This window comes from Callorhinchus milii, unplaced genomic scaffold (genome assembly GCF_018977255.1).
Source record: "Callorhinchus milii isolate IMCB2004 unplaced genomic scaffold, IMCB_Cmil_1.0 Scaffold1, whole genome shotgun sequence".
Classification (NCBI taxonomy): Eukaryota; Metazoa; Chordata; class Chondrichthyes; order Chimaeriformes; family Callorhinchidae; genus Callorhinchus; species Callorhinchus milii.
In genome coordinates, this window is record NW_024704742.1 from 8,252,178 (window position 1) to 8,268,771 (window position 16,594).

Genomic DNA, 16,594 nt, shown 5'->3' on the forward strand with positions numbered 1-16,594 from the left:
ACATGGAAATCCCAGAGATAGATTGTTGGAATGCAATGTGCATTCTCTCGCTGGAGGGACCATCCTGTTTACCTCATTCCAGACAGTATTAGGTGCAGGTTGGCAAGAGCCAAGGCTTGGGGACCCCAGAGTGTGTGTTGGAGTAACTGCTGGAGTCTAACCAGCTAAAACCGCATAGTTTGCCACTGCTATCTGACAAGCTTTCCCGCTGCTTGTCCAGCTGGGACCACCCTACCCCTTAGGGCTTTGGCTTGCAGGGCTAACAGGAGCTGAGTGGGTGGACTCCCTGCCCCCGGTGATTGGTCTGCCCTCCTGGTCCTGCCAATGAGCCAGGCTGGGCTGTGCTGTCATCAGCAGTGCTCTGGAATACTATGGACCAGGCTGGCTCAGGAACCGGACTAGAGACTATCACAGAGAGCTGAGTCGAGTCTGACATTCCTTTTCCAGGCATGTCACCTTGAAGCCAGTTCAGCACCAAGGAGCCCATGTTTAATCGACTAACAGCTGGGTTTCTACTTACTGCTAGGTACACAGAGGCATATGGAGTAAGGAAACTTGCCCAATGTTTTGCCCTGCTGGGAATCAAACCCAGGGCTTCTCGATTGCGAGGCGAGTGCTCTCGGAACCGAGAAAGCCACCAAGCTACAGACCACTAAGCTACAGACTCCACAACTTGTTTAGCAAAGCTTTTGAGACTCATTTATAAAGCAGTTAGGAGGACAGCAGGGTGGGTGCTGTGGAGGCATAAGATTAGATGGGCCAAAGGGCCTTCATCCAATCCCATCTTGTGATCTTGTGAGATAGAGTCACGTAGTGAGGGCAAAGTGTGTGAAATGGAATAGAAATGGCTTGAATCAGAGAGAGCGTAGGTGGAATTGTGAGCTGGAGCTAAGTGTGTGCACACCAGGAAACTGATGTTTTGCCCACCCCAGCTACTGATGGTGCCATCGTTCAGAACTCCACAGCTCGTGTCCTCTCCCGCACCAGGTTCGGTGACCCTATCACCCACACCCTCGCCTGGTTGCACTGGCTCCCCATCCCCCAGAGGATAGAGTTCAAAATCTTCATCCTCCGTTCAAAGCCCTCCTACCCCTGACCTGATAAGTCTGTGTGTGTATAACGGGGGCACACAGAGTAAGTATGTGAGTATGTGTGTGGGGGTTGGCAGCACAGAATACATCAGTGTGTATGTGTGGCGGGGGTACAGAGTAAGTCTGTGAGTGTGTGGAGGTGGGGCAGAGCCAGTCTGCGTGTGTGTGGGGCACAAAGTAAGTTTGTGTGTATGTGAGGGGACAGATTAAGTCTGTGCGTGTGGGGGGGCACAGAGTAAATCTGTGTGTGTTTGGTGGGGGCACAGAGTGAGTCTGCATATGGGGGAGGTCACAGAGTAAGTCTGTGTGTGTATATATGGTGGGTGACTGAGTAATTGTGTGTGTTTTTGGGGGAGCACAGATTACATCTGTGTGTTTATGTGGGAGGGCGGCACAGAATAAATCTGTGCGCGTGTGTGTGGAGGCTCAGAGAGTTTGTTTGTATGCGGGGCTCAGAGTAAGTCTGTGTGTGTGGAAGGGGGCACAGTGTAAGTGTGTGTGTGGGGGGGGATCACAAAGTCTGTGTGTGTGTGTGTGTGTGTGTGGGGGGGGGGCTCAGAGGAAGTCTGTGTTTTTTTTGTCAGCCAGTTGTCAGACACGTGCGGAAATCCATCGCCATGCTTAATATTATCCAAACCAAGCTGAGCTGAGATTTCCATGCATCCCACCTACACATGGAAATCCCAGAGATGGATTGTTGAAATGGAGTATGCACTCTCTCCCTGGAGGGATGCATCCTGTTTACCAAATTCTGGGAAGTGTTAGGTACAGTTTGCAAGAGCCAAGGCATTGGGGTAACAGTTGGGTGTTTAAGCAGCTGAAACCACATAGCTTGCCATTAATATTGGTGTCTGACAGGCTTTCCCGCTGCTTGTCCAGCTAGGACCACGCTCTTCCTTAGGGCTTTGGCTGCAGGGTTAACAGGAGCTGAGTGGGATGACTCCCTGCCCCCAGTGACTGGTCTGCTCTTCCAGGTCCTGTCGATGAGTCAGGAAAGTTGTCACCAGCAGTGACCTGGGGTACTACTCCCTGTGGTTCCCACACCTGGCAGTTAGAAATCACCCACCACTGAACGATTCAGACATACCCTCCGCATATGGTCTCCATAGTCCAGGACTCACTGCCTGCCGTTCACTGGGACCCAATCACTGGTTCCGCAGCTGCAAATCCCAGTCACTCACATGTGTGGATGAGGTATCGCAGATGCTAGTGGATGGGAAATGGTGTAAGGAACTGCAGGAACTAAAAGGGGGAAGAAAATAACAATAATAATCCTTGCATTTGATATGGCGCCTTATCACGTCTTCGAGACATCTCAAAGCGCTTCACAGAATATACCGTAAAGTGTTGTGACTATTTTGTGAGCGAATTGCGACAGACAACTGCACACAGCAGTGTCCCACATACGTGGATTGAGTGACCAAATTTTTTGTTAAGGATTAAATAATCCGATTTACTGCTAGGTAAACAGAGGTGTATGGAGTAAGGAAATTTGTGTAATGTTTCGTCCTGCCCGGGAATCGAACCCGGGTCTCTTGCTTGCGAGGCGAGAGCTCTAACCACTGAGCTACAGGGCTCCAAAGGTATGTGTAAATATCAGAGTCAGAAGCAGGCGGGTGTTACAGCTACCTGACACTAGGATCATTCTCACTGGCTGTGGAATGATTTGACGTGTTGTCATTCATATGATCTCCTTTCTTCAGGAAGAAGATTAACGTCAAAAAGGCCACAATCAACAACAGGAGGATGAACACCAGGATTACCATGAGCCAGATGGGGGTACCTGCAGAGAGCAGAGTACATACAGACGGGTCACACCAGCAGACATCTATCTCATTAATCTACACTGTCATCCAATCAGTCAATTCATCTATAATAATAATAATTTCATTTGATATAGCAACTTATGTCATTGAGACGTCTCAAAGCCCTTCACAGAATAGATTGTAAAGTGTAGTGACTATATTTTATGGGCTAAATGCAGCAGCCAAGTGCATACTGCAGTGTCTCACAAACAGTCATGGTAGAGTGACTACATTTTTTTTGTAGGAATTATTACCCCAGAAAGTGATCCGACAATCGACTAACAACCGGGTTCCTAGTTACTAATTAGGTAAATAGAGGCAGTAAAGCACAGCCCAGCTCATTGGCAGGCCTTTGAAGGACACAGCACAACACACTACACTTTGACCCTGTCTTTGGCCACACTCCCCTCCCCACCCCCATCCTCTACTCCTCGATTGCAACCCCCAACTCAGGTCCTTAACTGCTTTGGGACATCCTTCCGACATGAACAATGCTGTATGAGTGTAATTTGTTGTTGTTCGCTGTATTGCCTCCAGCAAACCTAAAATTTTTCCAATGAGGAACCTGAAACTGCACAGTATTCCACCTTTGGCCCGACCATCATATTGAACAGAATCAACATGACAACAACATGGGCCAAGCGAAGGTCTGTAAAGAGACTCAACAGTCATAGGTACTTGACACTAAGTATTGCAGACTGCAGACCACAGAATCATAGAATTATACAGCACAGAAGGAGGCCATTCGGCCCATTGTGTCTGTCCCGGCTCTTTGAAAAGAGCTATCCAAATCAATTCCACTACCCGCTCTCTCCCTACAAACTATGTCCTCCACAAACAATTATCTACTGCTCTCTGTTGTTATCAAATCAGCTTCCACCACCTTTTAAGACAATGCATTCCAGACCTGAACAACAGCAACAACAAAATTACATTTGTATAGCATCTTTCACATCGGGAGGACTAAGTCAGAGTTTTGGACTCGAACTGGGAGTTGGGATCGGGGAGGGTGGAGGGCAGGAGGGGAAGCAGGGAGATTGACGGCACAATTGAAGAGGAGGGTCTTGAGATGGTTCTTGAAGGAGGTAAAGGAGGGGGCGAGGCGGAGGGACTGTGGGATGGAGTTCCAGAGGGTGGGTGAAAAAATTCACACTCTCTGCATGCAAAGATTTCTCCTCACCTCTCCTGTTTCTTTTAACAACTATTTTAAAATCGGTGTTCTCGGGTTACTGACCCACCCGCCAGTGCAAATAGTTTCTCCTTGTTCACCCTATCGAATCCCCTCATGATTTTGAAAACTTGTGGGGGAGCGGCAGCAGGACAGCGCGGGGAGGAGCCTGGGCCTACTGACCCAGGTACTTAAACTCGACGCCGGAGCGAGTGCAGCTAGGCAGCGAGGGGAGGGGACGGAGCGGGGAACTGCGACGTCATAGATTAGTTTTCAGGTGAGTGCGCGCGCACAAAAAAAAAAAAAAAAAAAAAAAAAAAACCTCCGCGCCCCCCCCCCCCCCCAGGCTCACATCAGAGCCCACTATGGTCCTGTTGGGTTCGATGCCCCAATCTGCGGGATAATGCCATCCACCTGACCGCTCGCTCCCGGTCCCCGCGTGCGCACTATGGCTGCCGCTTTGACCCGAGCCCCCTCACCCCCTCCCTCCCGCTCCCCTCCTCTCTCCCCCCAAACCCTCCCCCCTCTCCATCTCTCCCGCTCTCTCCTCCTCTCTCTCCGTCCCTCTCGTCTTCTATCCCCACTTGACCCTCCCACAACCTCCCTCTGTTCCAGTCTGGGAATCCTCCGCCGGGCTCACCGTGGCACTCGGCGTTGGCTGTCCAGCAGCAGCCACACCGACTGCCCCATTCCCCACCACACTCGCCAGCCACCCCGGACACAGACCCGGGGAGTCAACCTCTCCTCCCTCATCCCCATTCCCCCCACCCCTGCCTCACAACCTGGACCCCCCTCCCCTCCCACACACCCTTCTGTCAACCGCTCCCTCCACATCGGACTGCAAAATGTCCGCTCCCTCTGCAACAAGGCCCTGGTCATCAACGATCTCATCCTTGATGAGAACGTTGATATCATGGCCTTGACAGAAACCTGGCTCACCCCAGGCGACACCTTCCCCCTCACGGAGGCCACGCCACCCGGCTACACCTCCCACCACATCCCCCGCCCCAACCGCCGTGGCGGTGGTGTTGCCCTTATCTCAAGGACACCACTTGCCCTATCCCCCTACTCCTCTGGCTCTTTCCCCTCCTTCGAGCACCTCACCCTCTCCCACCCCTCATTCCTCTCCCTTAAAATCCTCCTCCTCTACCGGCCCCCTAAAACCTCTCCCACCTTCATCTCTGACATTTCAACACTCCTCACATCTCTTTGCCTCTCCTCTGATCGCCTCATCATCCTGGGCGACTTTAACCTACACTTCACCCCCTCCTGCTCCATCTCCACAGACTTCTCTTCCCTGCTCTCCTCACTCAACCTTTCCCTACACATAAACTCCCCCACTCACAGTCACGGCCACCCACTCGATTTGGTGATCACCCGGGGCCTCAGTGTCTCGGATGTCACTATTACCGACAAGGCCATCTCCGACCACTACTTCATCTCCTTCACCACCTCCACCCCCCTCCCCACCTCCACCAGACCCACCACCATCTTCTACCGCCCTTGGAAGAAGTTACCCCCACAATCCCTAACCGATGCCTTGGAGTCCTCTGAACTCCTCTCCCTCTGGCCTTCAACCCTCACCGACCCCTCTTCTCCTCTCTCCCTCCTCCACAATATCCTCTCCTCCACACTCGATACTCTTGCCCCCATCACTTCCCGCACTGTCTCCTACTCCCGCTCCTCCCCCTGGTACACCACCCACCTCCGCTCACTGAAATGCCAGGTGCGGGCTGCTGAGCGCACCTTTGTCAAATCCGGCTTAACGGTCCACCGACAAATCTGGCTGGACCTCCTCAAAATTTACCGCTCCACTCTAGCCTCGGCCAAGTCGTCCTTCTACTCCAGGATAATCCTGGAGGCGAAGAACAACCCCAGGCTACTGTTTTCCACCACATCCCGACTCCTCCGTCCCCCCCGCCACCCCGCGCAGGTCATCTCCTCCAACCTTCACTGCGAGGAGATGCTGGATTTCCTTGAATCCAAGATCAAGGGAATCCGCTCCGCGGTCACTTCCCCTCCAACTTCCACCCACCACCCACCCCTTCCCTCCCACACTCCGACTCCTACCCATCCTCCCCTACACACCTTCGTACCCGTTTCCCCACCCTCTGTCACTGAACTCATCCTATCCCTAAAACCAACCACCTGCTCCCTTGACCCCATCCCCACTCCACTCCTTATCTCCCAGCTCCATTTTCTTGCCCCACACATCACTGACATCATAAACCTGTCCCTCTCCTCTGGCTCTGTCCCCATTCCATTAAAAACTGCCATCATCACGCCCACCCTGAAAAAACCCTCCCTTGATGCGTCGCAGCTATCAAGCTACCGGCCCATCTCCAACCTCCCCTTTCTCTCCAAGGTCTTGGAAAGAGTTGTCGCCTCCCAACTGCGCTCTTTCCTCTCCACCCATTCTCTTTTTGAACCCCTTCAGTCAGGTTTCCGTGCTGCTCATAGCACAGAAACTGCCCTGGTCAAGGTCACCAATGATATCCTGACCATCTGTGACCAGGGCTCCCTCTGTCTCCTCGTCCTCCTCGACCTATCGGCAGCATTCGATACGGTCGACCACGCTATCCTACTCCACCGCTTGTCCTCCCACCTCAACCTTCAAGGCACTGTCCTTGAATGGTTTAGCTCTTACCTCTCCCACCGTCTTCACTTCGTCTCAACGAATGGCTTCTCCTCCACCCCCCGTACTGTCTCATGTGGTGTCCCTCAGGGCTCTGTCCTCGGTCCCCTCCTCTTCACCCTCTATATGCTCCCCCTCGGTGACATCATCCGCAAACATGGGGTTAACTTCCACATGTATGCGGATGACACCCAACTCTACCTTTCCTCCTCTACTCTCAACTCCACGACCACCGATGTCCTGACAGCCTGCCTGTCCGACATCGAGTCCTGGACGAGAGACAACTTTCTTCAGCTCAACGTGCGAAAAACCGAGGCCCTCCTGATTGGCTCACGTCAGCGCCTCCGCACCTCAGGCGCTGACACCATCAGCATCCAAGGCTGCACTCTCCACCTCTCAAAGCCAGTCAGGAACCTCGGCGTTTTGTTCGACCCTGAGCTGTCCTTTCTCCCTCACATCCGCACCACAACTGGCACCGCCTTCCATCACCTCCGGAATATCGCCAGATTACGGCACTACCTCACCCCTCACGCTGCTGAAACCCTGGTTCACGCCTTTGTCACCTCAAGGCTGGACTATGGGAACTCTCTCCTCGCCGGCCTTCCCGCCACCTCCCTCCACAAGCTGCAGGTCATTCAGAACTCTGCAGCTCGTGTACTGTCCCGCACCAGGCTTCGGGACCACATCACTCCCACCCTCGCTCGCCTCCACTGGCTCCCCATCCCCCAGAGGATTGATTTCAAGATCCTCATCCTCACCTACAAGGCCATTCACGGCCTTGCTCCCTCCTACCTCTCCAACCTACTATCCCCCTACCTACCTGCCCGTACCCTCCGTTCCTCTGGCTCCGGTCTGCTCCACGTCCCCCGCCCCAACCGCCCTACTATCGGTGGTCGGGCCTTCAGCCTCTCAGCCCCGAGGCTCTGGAACTCCATCCCCCAGTGCCTTCGCCTTGCTTCCTCCCTTTCCTCCTTCAAGGCCGGTCTCAAAACCTTTCTCTTTGACCGTGCCTTCAGCTCCCCTCTCGACTCTCTTCCTCCTCCTCGCTCCCTCCCTTCCCTCACCCTGACCATTTCCCCCCTCCTCTCTCCCTCCCTTCCCTCCCCTCACCCTGACCATTTCCCCCCTGCTCGGGTCATGACCCAACTGTGCAGCGCCTTGGGACGTCCTCCTGACGTGAAAGGCGCTCTATAAATGGAATCTTGTTGTTGTTGTTGTTCTATTAAGTCTCCTCTTAAGCTTCTCTGTTCCAAGGAGGATAATGCAAATTTCTCTCGCTTCTCCTGATAACTGAAGCCCCTCATTCCTGGTACCATCCTGGTAAATCTCCTTTGCACCATCTCCAATGCTTTAACATTCCTTCCTATGTGGTGCCCAGAACTGAACACAGTCTCTAGCTGAGGTTTAACCAGTATTTTATAAAGGTTCATCATAACTTCCTGATCTCTGCAGTCTATGTCCCTATTTATAAAGCCTAGTATCCCATATGCTTGTTTTTAAAACAGCTTTATCTACCTACTGCCACTTTAAAATATTTATATGAACCCCCAGATCTCTCTGTTCCTTCACCTGCTTTAATATTGTACCATCTAGTTTACATTGCCTTTCCTCATTCTTCTTCCTAAAATGCATCACTTCACAATTCTCCACGTTAAACTTTATCTGCCACGTGTCTGCCCATTTTACATGTCCATGTACAGTCTGTTACTATCCTCCTCAGTGTTTACTACTTTTCCTAGCTTAGTATCATCTGGATATTGATCTCCCTATACCCAAGTCCAGGTCATTTATAAAGATCAAAAACAGCAGTGCTCCCAATACTGACCCTGGGGGACACCACTGCACACTTCCCTCCAGTCAGAAAAACAACCGTTCACCACTCTCTTGTTTTCTGTCTCCCAACCAGTTCTGTATCCGCTGCCACTGTCCCTTTAATTCCGTGGGCTTCTATTTTGTTTACAAGTCTCTTATGTGGCACTTTTATCAAATGCCTTTTGAAAATCCATATAAACTACATCAACTGCATTACCTTCATCCACCATCTCCGTTACTTCATCAAAAAACTCTGTATCAGTGAAAATTTATTTTGTCCCGGATTATAGTCGCTAGAAGTTTCTCCACGACTGACGTTGGGCTGACTGGCCTTAGTTCCCGCGTTTATCCTTCTGCCCCTTTTTTGTACAGGGGAGTAACATTTGCAACCCTCCAGTCCTCTGACACCACCCTGGTGTCCAAGGAGGTTTGAAAGATTGTGGCCAGAGCCTTGGCTATTTCCACCCTTCCTCCCCACAGTGTTAACTTAGGATGCATCCCATCCGGACCGGATAACTTATCTACCTTGAGCACCGTCAACCATTTTAGTACTTTCCCCGGTTTATTTTTATCTTATCAAATTTCTCTATCCTCTCTCCTTTGGGATGTCCTCCTGAAACGAAAGGCGCTTTACAAATTTAATCTTGCTGTTGTTGATACCATGGCATTGGCTGCACCCTCTTCTTTTGTGAAGACAGGTGCAAAGTACTCATTCAGGACGTCAGCCAATCCCTTTGCCTCCACAAGAAGATTTCCTCATTGGTCCCTAATTGGACCCAACTTTGACTAACCTTTTATTCTTTATATGCTTATAAAATACCTTAGGGTTCCCTTTTATGTTACCCGCTAATGTTTTCGCTAACAATCTCTTTGACCCTCTTATTTCGTTTTTCATTTCTCCTCTGTACTTTCTATGTTCTATTTGATTATCTTCTGTATTTTTGACCTAACATTTATCAAAAGCCCTCTTTTTCTGTTTTATTTTAACCCAAATTTCCTTATGCATCCGGAGAGGTTTGGATGCCCGACCTTTCCCCTTTGGGGGAATGTATTTGTTCTGTCCCCGAACTATCTCCTCCTTGAACACTTCCCATTGCTCATTAGCTGTTTTACCTGCCAATCTTTCTTTACAGTCCACCTTGGCTAGGTTCCTTTTTAACTCACTGAAATTAACCCTCTTCAAGTGGAGCATCTTCACCTTTGATTGGTCCTTGTCCCTTTCCATAAGTACTCTAAACCTAATGATGTTGTGATCACTGTTGTCGAGATGCTCTCCCACTGAAACCTGCTCCACTTCATTACCCAGAACTAGCTCCAGCACTACTTCCTTCCTTATTGGGCTGGAAACATACTGTTCCAGAAAGTTATCTCCTCCTTGTGGCAAGGAGGAGATGGGGTTATAACCCCATACGGCAACTTGAGCCTGCAGCTCACCAACCTTATTCATCACACTGCCATGTGACTCGCATTTACATATATGCACTCCAAGACCAACTTATTCTGTTCTGCATTTCTCCCCCATTAATCTCCCCCTTTTCTGGATAATACTCCTTATTGCATTGCTATTACTACTTGAAATTAGTTTAAACTTTTCCCCACAGAACTAGTTAACCTCCCTACAAGGACATTGGACCCACCCCTGTTTAGGTGTGACACATCCACCTTGTACAGGTCCCACCTGTCCCAGAACTGGTCCCAATGTTCCAGAAACCCAAAGCCCTCCTTTCTGCACCATTCCTCCAGCCATGCATTCATTTGTGTTTCATTCTGCTGCTTTGATACTCACTTTCATAATTCCCTGGGATTAATCCAGAGATTACTAAATTTGAGGTCCTACTCTTTAGCTTGTTCCCTAACTTCTAATACTAACCATGTAAGATTTCAGCCCTTTCTTCCCTCTATAGAATTCCCAACGTGCTCCACCTCACTCATTTCCCTCCTCACACTACTAGGTTCTCTGCTCAAGTAAGGCTCTTGAACGTCTTCTCCTTTATATAGGACTCAAACAAAACCACCCATTTCTTACTGGTCTGCATATTTTTTAATCCCCAACACTTGGCCCATGATTAACTGCTAATTGACTTGTTTGCCTGCTTACATATAAGGTTGCCCCTCTTCTGCTGAATGACAGAGTTCTCTCTTGCTCTCTGGTATCTCTCTTGCTGAAGAATTCCCTCTCACCAAATTCCTTAACAGAATTCTCTCTCTGTTCCACCTCACTCAGTTCCCTCCTCATGCTGCTGGGATCGCTTCTCAAGATCATTCAGGACTCTGCAGGTTGTGTTCTTTCCCGCCCCAGTCTCCATGACCCTATCACCCTCACTCGGCTCCACTGGTACCCCATTCCCCCAGAGGATAGAGTTCAAAACCCTCGTGCTCACTTTCAAAGCCCTCCAAGGGTCTTCCTCTTCCCTACTTCTGTAACTTGCTTAAACCTTACAACCTGTCAGCTCCCTCCGTCCGCTCTACAGGCACTGGCCTGCTTCATGTCCCCCATCCTGCTCGCCCGCCCCACCATCACCGATCGTACCTTCAAGCTTTTTGCTCCCACCGTCTGGAACTCCAACCCTCCTCCTCACTCCCTCCCTTGATTACTGCAAGGCCCGTTTCAAGACCCTCCTCGTTGACTGTACCTGTGGGCATCCTCAACTCCCCCACTACTTGATTTCCAACCCCCAGCTCAGATGAGAACCTTTAACTGTGCAGCATCTTGGATTGTCATCCCTACATGCAAGGCACTATGTAGATTAGAATACATTGGAATATACAGCACAGAAACAAGCCATTCAGCCCAACTAGTCTATGCCGGTGTTTATGCTCCACTCGAGCCTCCTCCTGCCAACCTTCTATTCCTTTCTCCCTCATGTACCTATCTAGCTTTCCCTTAAATACATCTATGCTATTTGCCTCAACTCCTCCTTGTGGTAGCATGTTCCACATTCTCACTACTCTCTGTGAAGAAACTTATTCTAACTTCCCTATTTGATTTATTTGTGATTATTTTATATTGATGGCCCCTTGTTTTGATCTCCCCCACAAGTGGAAACATCTTCCCTATGTCTACCCTATCAAAACCTTTCATTAAAGATCTCTATCAGGTCACCCCTTACCCTCCTCTTTTCAAGAGAAAAGAGTCCAAGTGTATTCAGCCTTTCCTGCTAGGTATAACCTCTCAATTCTGGAATCATCCTTGTGAATCTCCTTTGCACCCTCTCCAGTGCCTCTACACCCCTTCTATAATGTGGGGACCAGAACTTCACATAGTATTCTAAGTGTGGTCTAACCAAGGTTCTATAGCAGTTTACCATAACTTCCCTGCTTTTCATTTCTATCCCTCAGCAAGTTTATTAACGTCTTGCTGTAATTTGTTGCAGTCCTCCTCTGCATTAACCACTCCCCCAATTTGGTGTCATCCGCAAATTTTGAATTGTACTGCTGATTCCTGAGTCCAAATCATTAATGTATATTGTGAACAACAGTGGTCCCAATATCAATCCCTGTGAACACCATTGCCCACTCCCTGCCAGTCTGAGTAACTACCCTTCACCCCTACTCTCTGTTTTGTAGCCAGCTTGCTATCTTCAAAGAATTCAATGAAGTTGGTCAAGCATGACCTTCCTTTTTGAAATCCGTGCTGACTATTCTTTATTATATTTTCCATTTCTAGATGTTTTTCTATTACCTCCTTGAATAAGGATTCCATTAACTTTCCTACCACCGATGTTAAGCTGACAGGTCTATAGTTCCCTGGGCTTGCTCTATCTCCCTTTTTAAATATAGGTATAACATTAGCTAACCTCCAGTCCTCTGGCACTACTCCCTTTTCTAATGAGTTATTATATATGTGTAATAGTGCCTCTGCTATCTATTTGGCTATCGTCTCCTTGATCCCACATCCCCTGACCTTGAGCCACAAATTGTTTGTGTGGAACCTCGTCAAAAACCTTCTGAAAATCCCTGCACATCACATCAGCTGCTGTTGTTCCCCTCTTTAAAATGTCTCAAAGCCCTTCATAGAATTTATTGTAAAGTACAGTGACTATGTATTTTGTGGGTGAAACGTGGCAGCTAATTGGGCACAGCATTGTCCCACAAAGTCATGGATTGAGTGACCAAATTATTATTATTTTTTGACGAGATTATTACCCCCAGAAAAGTGATCCGCCAATCAACTAACAACCGGGTTCCTACTTACTGCTAGGTAAACAGAGGTGTGTGTAGCAAGGAAACTTGCCTAACATTTCGCCCTGCCAGGAACAAAAGTGAAAGTCGGTGTGTAAATGTAAATTTGTTGTTATTGTAAGTAACAGAAAATCTGCAGTTAGCAGTTACGATGGTCTTCCGTTTCCCACTCTCTCGACTCGTTCAAAAATAAGCTGCTGAAGAGAGGATTGAGGGCACCTACCTGTGTGGGCACAGGTAACCAACATTCTGTGAGGAACTGCTTTCATCTTTGAGTTATTCTTCAGTGTGGGTGCTGTAGACAATAAGATTCACATCAGGGAGCGGGAGTAACATGTCACACCGACCATCTCAACCCCCACCATCTCACCTCCACCATCTCACCCCCAACTCCACCATCTCACTCCCAGCCCCCCACTATCTCACCCCCACCCCCCACCATCTCACCCCCACCATCTCACCCAACTGGCCTCTGTGTACACAGACTCAGCAAACAATGGAGCTCAGTCTGCTGTTGAGTTGGTGTACCTGGCTCAGCCGTACTGCTGGCAGACAAACGGTTCGCAAACTTGAACGCTGTGGAAAGGAAAGATGTGAGGTGAGAGGTCAACAGCAGCCACTCTGGTCCTTGTTGTGAACCAGTCACATGATGTTTCGCCCACAAACTAGTTACTACACTTTACAGTATATTCTGTGAAGCGCTTTGAGATGTCTCGAAGACATGATAAGGCGCTATGTTAAATGCAAGGTTTATTATTCATAGTATTTACCATATGTTTCGGTGTCATCCAAATACATATGGAAGTTGACCCCATGTCTGCAGATGATGTCACCAAGATGGAGTACATAGATACTGAAGAGGGGGGGACCAAGAATAGAGCTCTGAGGAACCCGCACGAGATAGTGCGGGGGCGAGAGGCGAAACCGATTGTGGAGTTGAAGTGGAGAAGATGTGAGAGATAGGATCTGAACCATTCAAGGACAGAACCATGAAGGTTGAGGTGAGAGAGGCGATGGAGGAGGATAGAGAGTGGTCAATGGTATCGAAGACAGCAGTGGTCAAGAAGGATGAGGAGGCAGATGGGCAGAATATCATTTGTCACTTTGACCAGGGCTGCTTCTGTGCTGTGGGCGGCACGGAAACCTGATTGGAGAGGTTTGTGAAGCGTGTGGCGGGAGAGGAAGGAGCAAAGCTGGGAAATGACGACTCATTCCAGGATCATGGAAAGAAAGGTTGGAGATGAATTACGTACAGCAGTGTCCCACAAACAGTCGTTGATTGAGTGAGCAAATTATTATTTTTAGTTTTTTTTTGAAGGGATTATTACCAATAAAAGCAATCGGCCAATTGACTAGGTAAATAGAGGCATGTGGAATAAGGAAACTTGCACAATGTTTCACCCCGCCCAGGAATCAAACCCAGGTCATCTTGCTTGTGAGGAAAGTGTTCTAACTACTAATCTATAGGACTCCACAAACTGAGCAAACTGACTCTTGGTCTCCACATGAACAAGAACAATACCGTTAAAAACGTTGCTTACCTCGGACTAGGCTGGGTGTTGTTTTTTCAAAATGTCCCACAGTTCCTTTGAAAATAACACGAGGTCCAAATGTGGCTGCAGTAAAGACAAAGCAGATAGAAAAGACAGTGTCGCCAGCCCTGGCTGCTGAGCCAGTTAGCCTACGATTCCTGAAATGTACAGCACTCGAGAGGTAAAAGGTTGAATACAACAGGTGCTTACTTATATCTGCAGCAGCAGTTGTCCTGGGATGTTTCCTTACGATCAAATCATGTTCAGAATCTGTTGAAAAGGGAAGATAGGAGCAATTATTGCCAGCACTTCCCTCCAATCTCACAGCCAGTCACCATATGTTAACTGCAATCTGCTTTCACTGATAGCGGAGAGCTTGATATCCACACAAACCTGAACTGCCCCCATAAGAAAGCAGATCTCTGTGAGTGTGTGCGCGTATGTCTGCCTGTGCGTGTCTGTGCTGTGCTTTGAAGCGTTCTGAGATGCTGCCCTGCTATGCAAATTGTTGATGTGTATGTGTATCCATGGAGGACATGTGTTTCCTATTCTTACATCCTATATGTAGGATCTTTGGATTTATCAGTATTAAAAATTGCCAGTTATCAGCCCATCTACAGTGGAGGACAGTGGAGTCCTGTAGCTCAGTGGTTAGAGCACTCGCTTTGCAAGTGAGAGACCCGAGTTCAATTCCAGGCAGAGGGCGAAACCTTGGGCAAGTTTCCTTACTCCACACAGAGCCTAATAATAATCCCTCCAAAAACCAAAATAAAAATTGGTCATTTTCAATCTACGACTGTTTGTGGGACATTGCTGTGCGCAATTGGCTGCCACTTTCGCCCACAAATATAGTCAATTCACTTTACAGTGTGTTCTGTGAAGCGCTTTGGGACGTCCTCCCGACGTGAAAAGCGCTATATCAAATGCAAGGATTATTATTATTATTATTATCTATGTACCATAACAGGCTCTCTATCCTTTCGGTTTCCTCTGATTCCAACCTGGCATGCTGGGTCACTTAATGCGCGAGGGGCACTAGAGAAATGCAAGTTGTTGTTCTTGGTATCATCTGAACTGGGTCTGTGATTCCAGGGTCATTTATACAAACAATTTCTATTTATATAGCACTCCTCATGCAGGGTAGCATCCCTGAGCACTTAGAAGGAACCAGGCTGTTTGAGAGGATGATAAATGAGGAAGATTTTGAAGGAGAGGAAGGGATGGTACAGAGTTAAGTGTTTAGGGGGACAGAGTCACCAGGACTCAGCCTGCTTTCTAAACCCAAGGATGTTGATGTGATCGTCCAGGATGTCATGGATCGTAAAGATTTTATTGGAGACCCTGAGGCACCCACTTAATACCTCCTCCCCATTGTGACCTACATTTTGCTTCTTTCCCTTCAGCCAATTCTCAATCCGCTATGTGTTGTCCTTCATACCCAATGACATTGCTTACTTCGGACTAGGCTGGGTGTTGCTTTTTCAAAATGTCATGGTTTGTGAAGGAACCTTTAGTGAGGTACTTTGTCACACGTCCTTTTGAACATCTTGCGCTAAAGGAAAGTCCTTTATGCAGGGTAGCATGTCGGAGTACTTAACAGTGGTCGATTTTGACCTGAGGCAGGAAGGGGGGAAGGTGATGATAGGCATGATCGAACAGAAAGTCTAGAAGTGTGACCTGAAGGTAGGCAAGAGGGGGCAAGGCTGAGAGATTCAACAACAAATTGCATTTATACAGTGGTCGATCAGAAAGGTCTTGTGGGAGGCGAAGGGATTCCAGGATGGAGGTCCAGAGGGTGGGGACAGAAAGGCTGAAGGCTTGACTGCCGATGGTAGGGTGGGCAGGGTGGGGTTGTGACAGAGGCTAGTGGCTGTCGAGGTGAGAGCGAAGGAGATGGGAGTGGGTTGGGTGGCAGGGAGTTGGATGGAGGAGTTTAAAGGAGAAGATTGAGGCAGAATATTGGTAGAGTTTTAGAAGGTCACAAAGGGAGGGTAGAGGCAAGACCGTGGAGGGATTCTGGGGGATGGGGAGCTAGAGCATCGAGTTCAGGATTCTTGCAGGAGTAGAACCGATAGTTGTGAAGGAAAGTGATGAGGTTAGGTGGTGGTGGGAAAAGGGCCAGAGTAGGTGTTCAGATAGCTAGAGGGCACTAGAGAAGGAGTGGTGGGTGATTTATTTTCAGGGATGGAAGGAGATGGGAGTGGGTTGGGTGGCAGGGAGTCAGATGGAGGAGTTTAGAGAAGAAGATTGAGGTAGAGATGTGTTCAATGGATGGAACTTTGTGGAGTCCTGTAGCTCAGTGGTTAGAGCACTCGCCTTGCAAGCGAGACACCTGGGTTCAGTTCCAGGCAGGTCAGGGCGAAACCGTG

At 48.9% G+C, this 16,594-nt stretch overlaps 1 protein-coding gene across 4 annotated transcripts in view; it reads right to left on the reverse strand.

The window, feature by feature from the left end:
* Nucleotides 1–2,074: 2,074 nt before the first annotated feature.
* Nucleotides 2,075–16,594, reverse strand: part of LOC103191114 (disintegrin and metalloproteinase domain-containing protein 12) — a 52,498-nt gene continuing 37,978 nt past the window's right edge. For all 4 annotated transcript variants that reach the window (XM_042339710.1, XM_042339705.1, XM_042339715.1 and 1 more), the window contains 6 exons: nt 14,436–14,495; nt 14,235–14,309; nt 13,222–13,269; nt 12,917–12,988; nt 2,721–2,874; nt 2,075–2,333 (listed from right to left, as the gene is read on the reverse strand). In XM_042339710.1, coding sequence (XP_042195644.1) covers nt 2,237–2,333; nt 2,721–2,874; nt 12,917–12,988; nt 13,222–13,269; nt 14,235–14,309; nt 14,436–14,495 — 506 coding nt within the window. In that variant the 3' untranslated portion in view covers nt 2,075–2,236. The remainder of the gene's footprint in view (nt 2,334–2,720; nt 2,875–12,916; nt 12,989–13,221; nt 13,270–14,234; nt 14,310–14,435; nt 14,496–16,594) is intronic.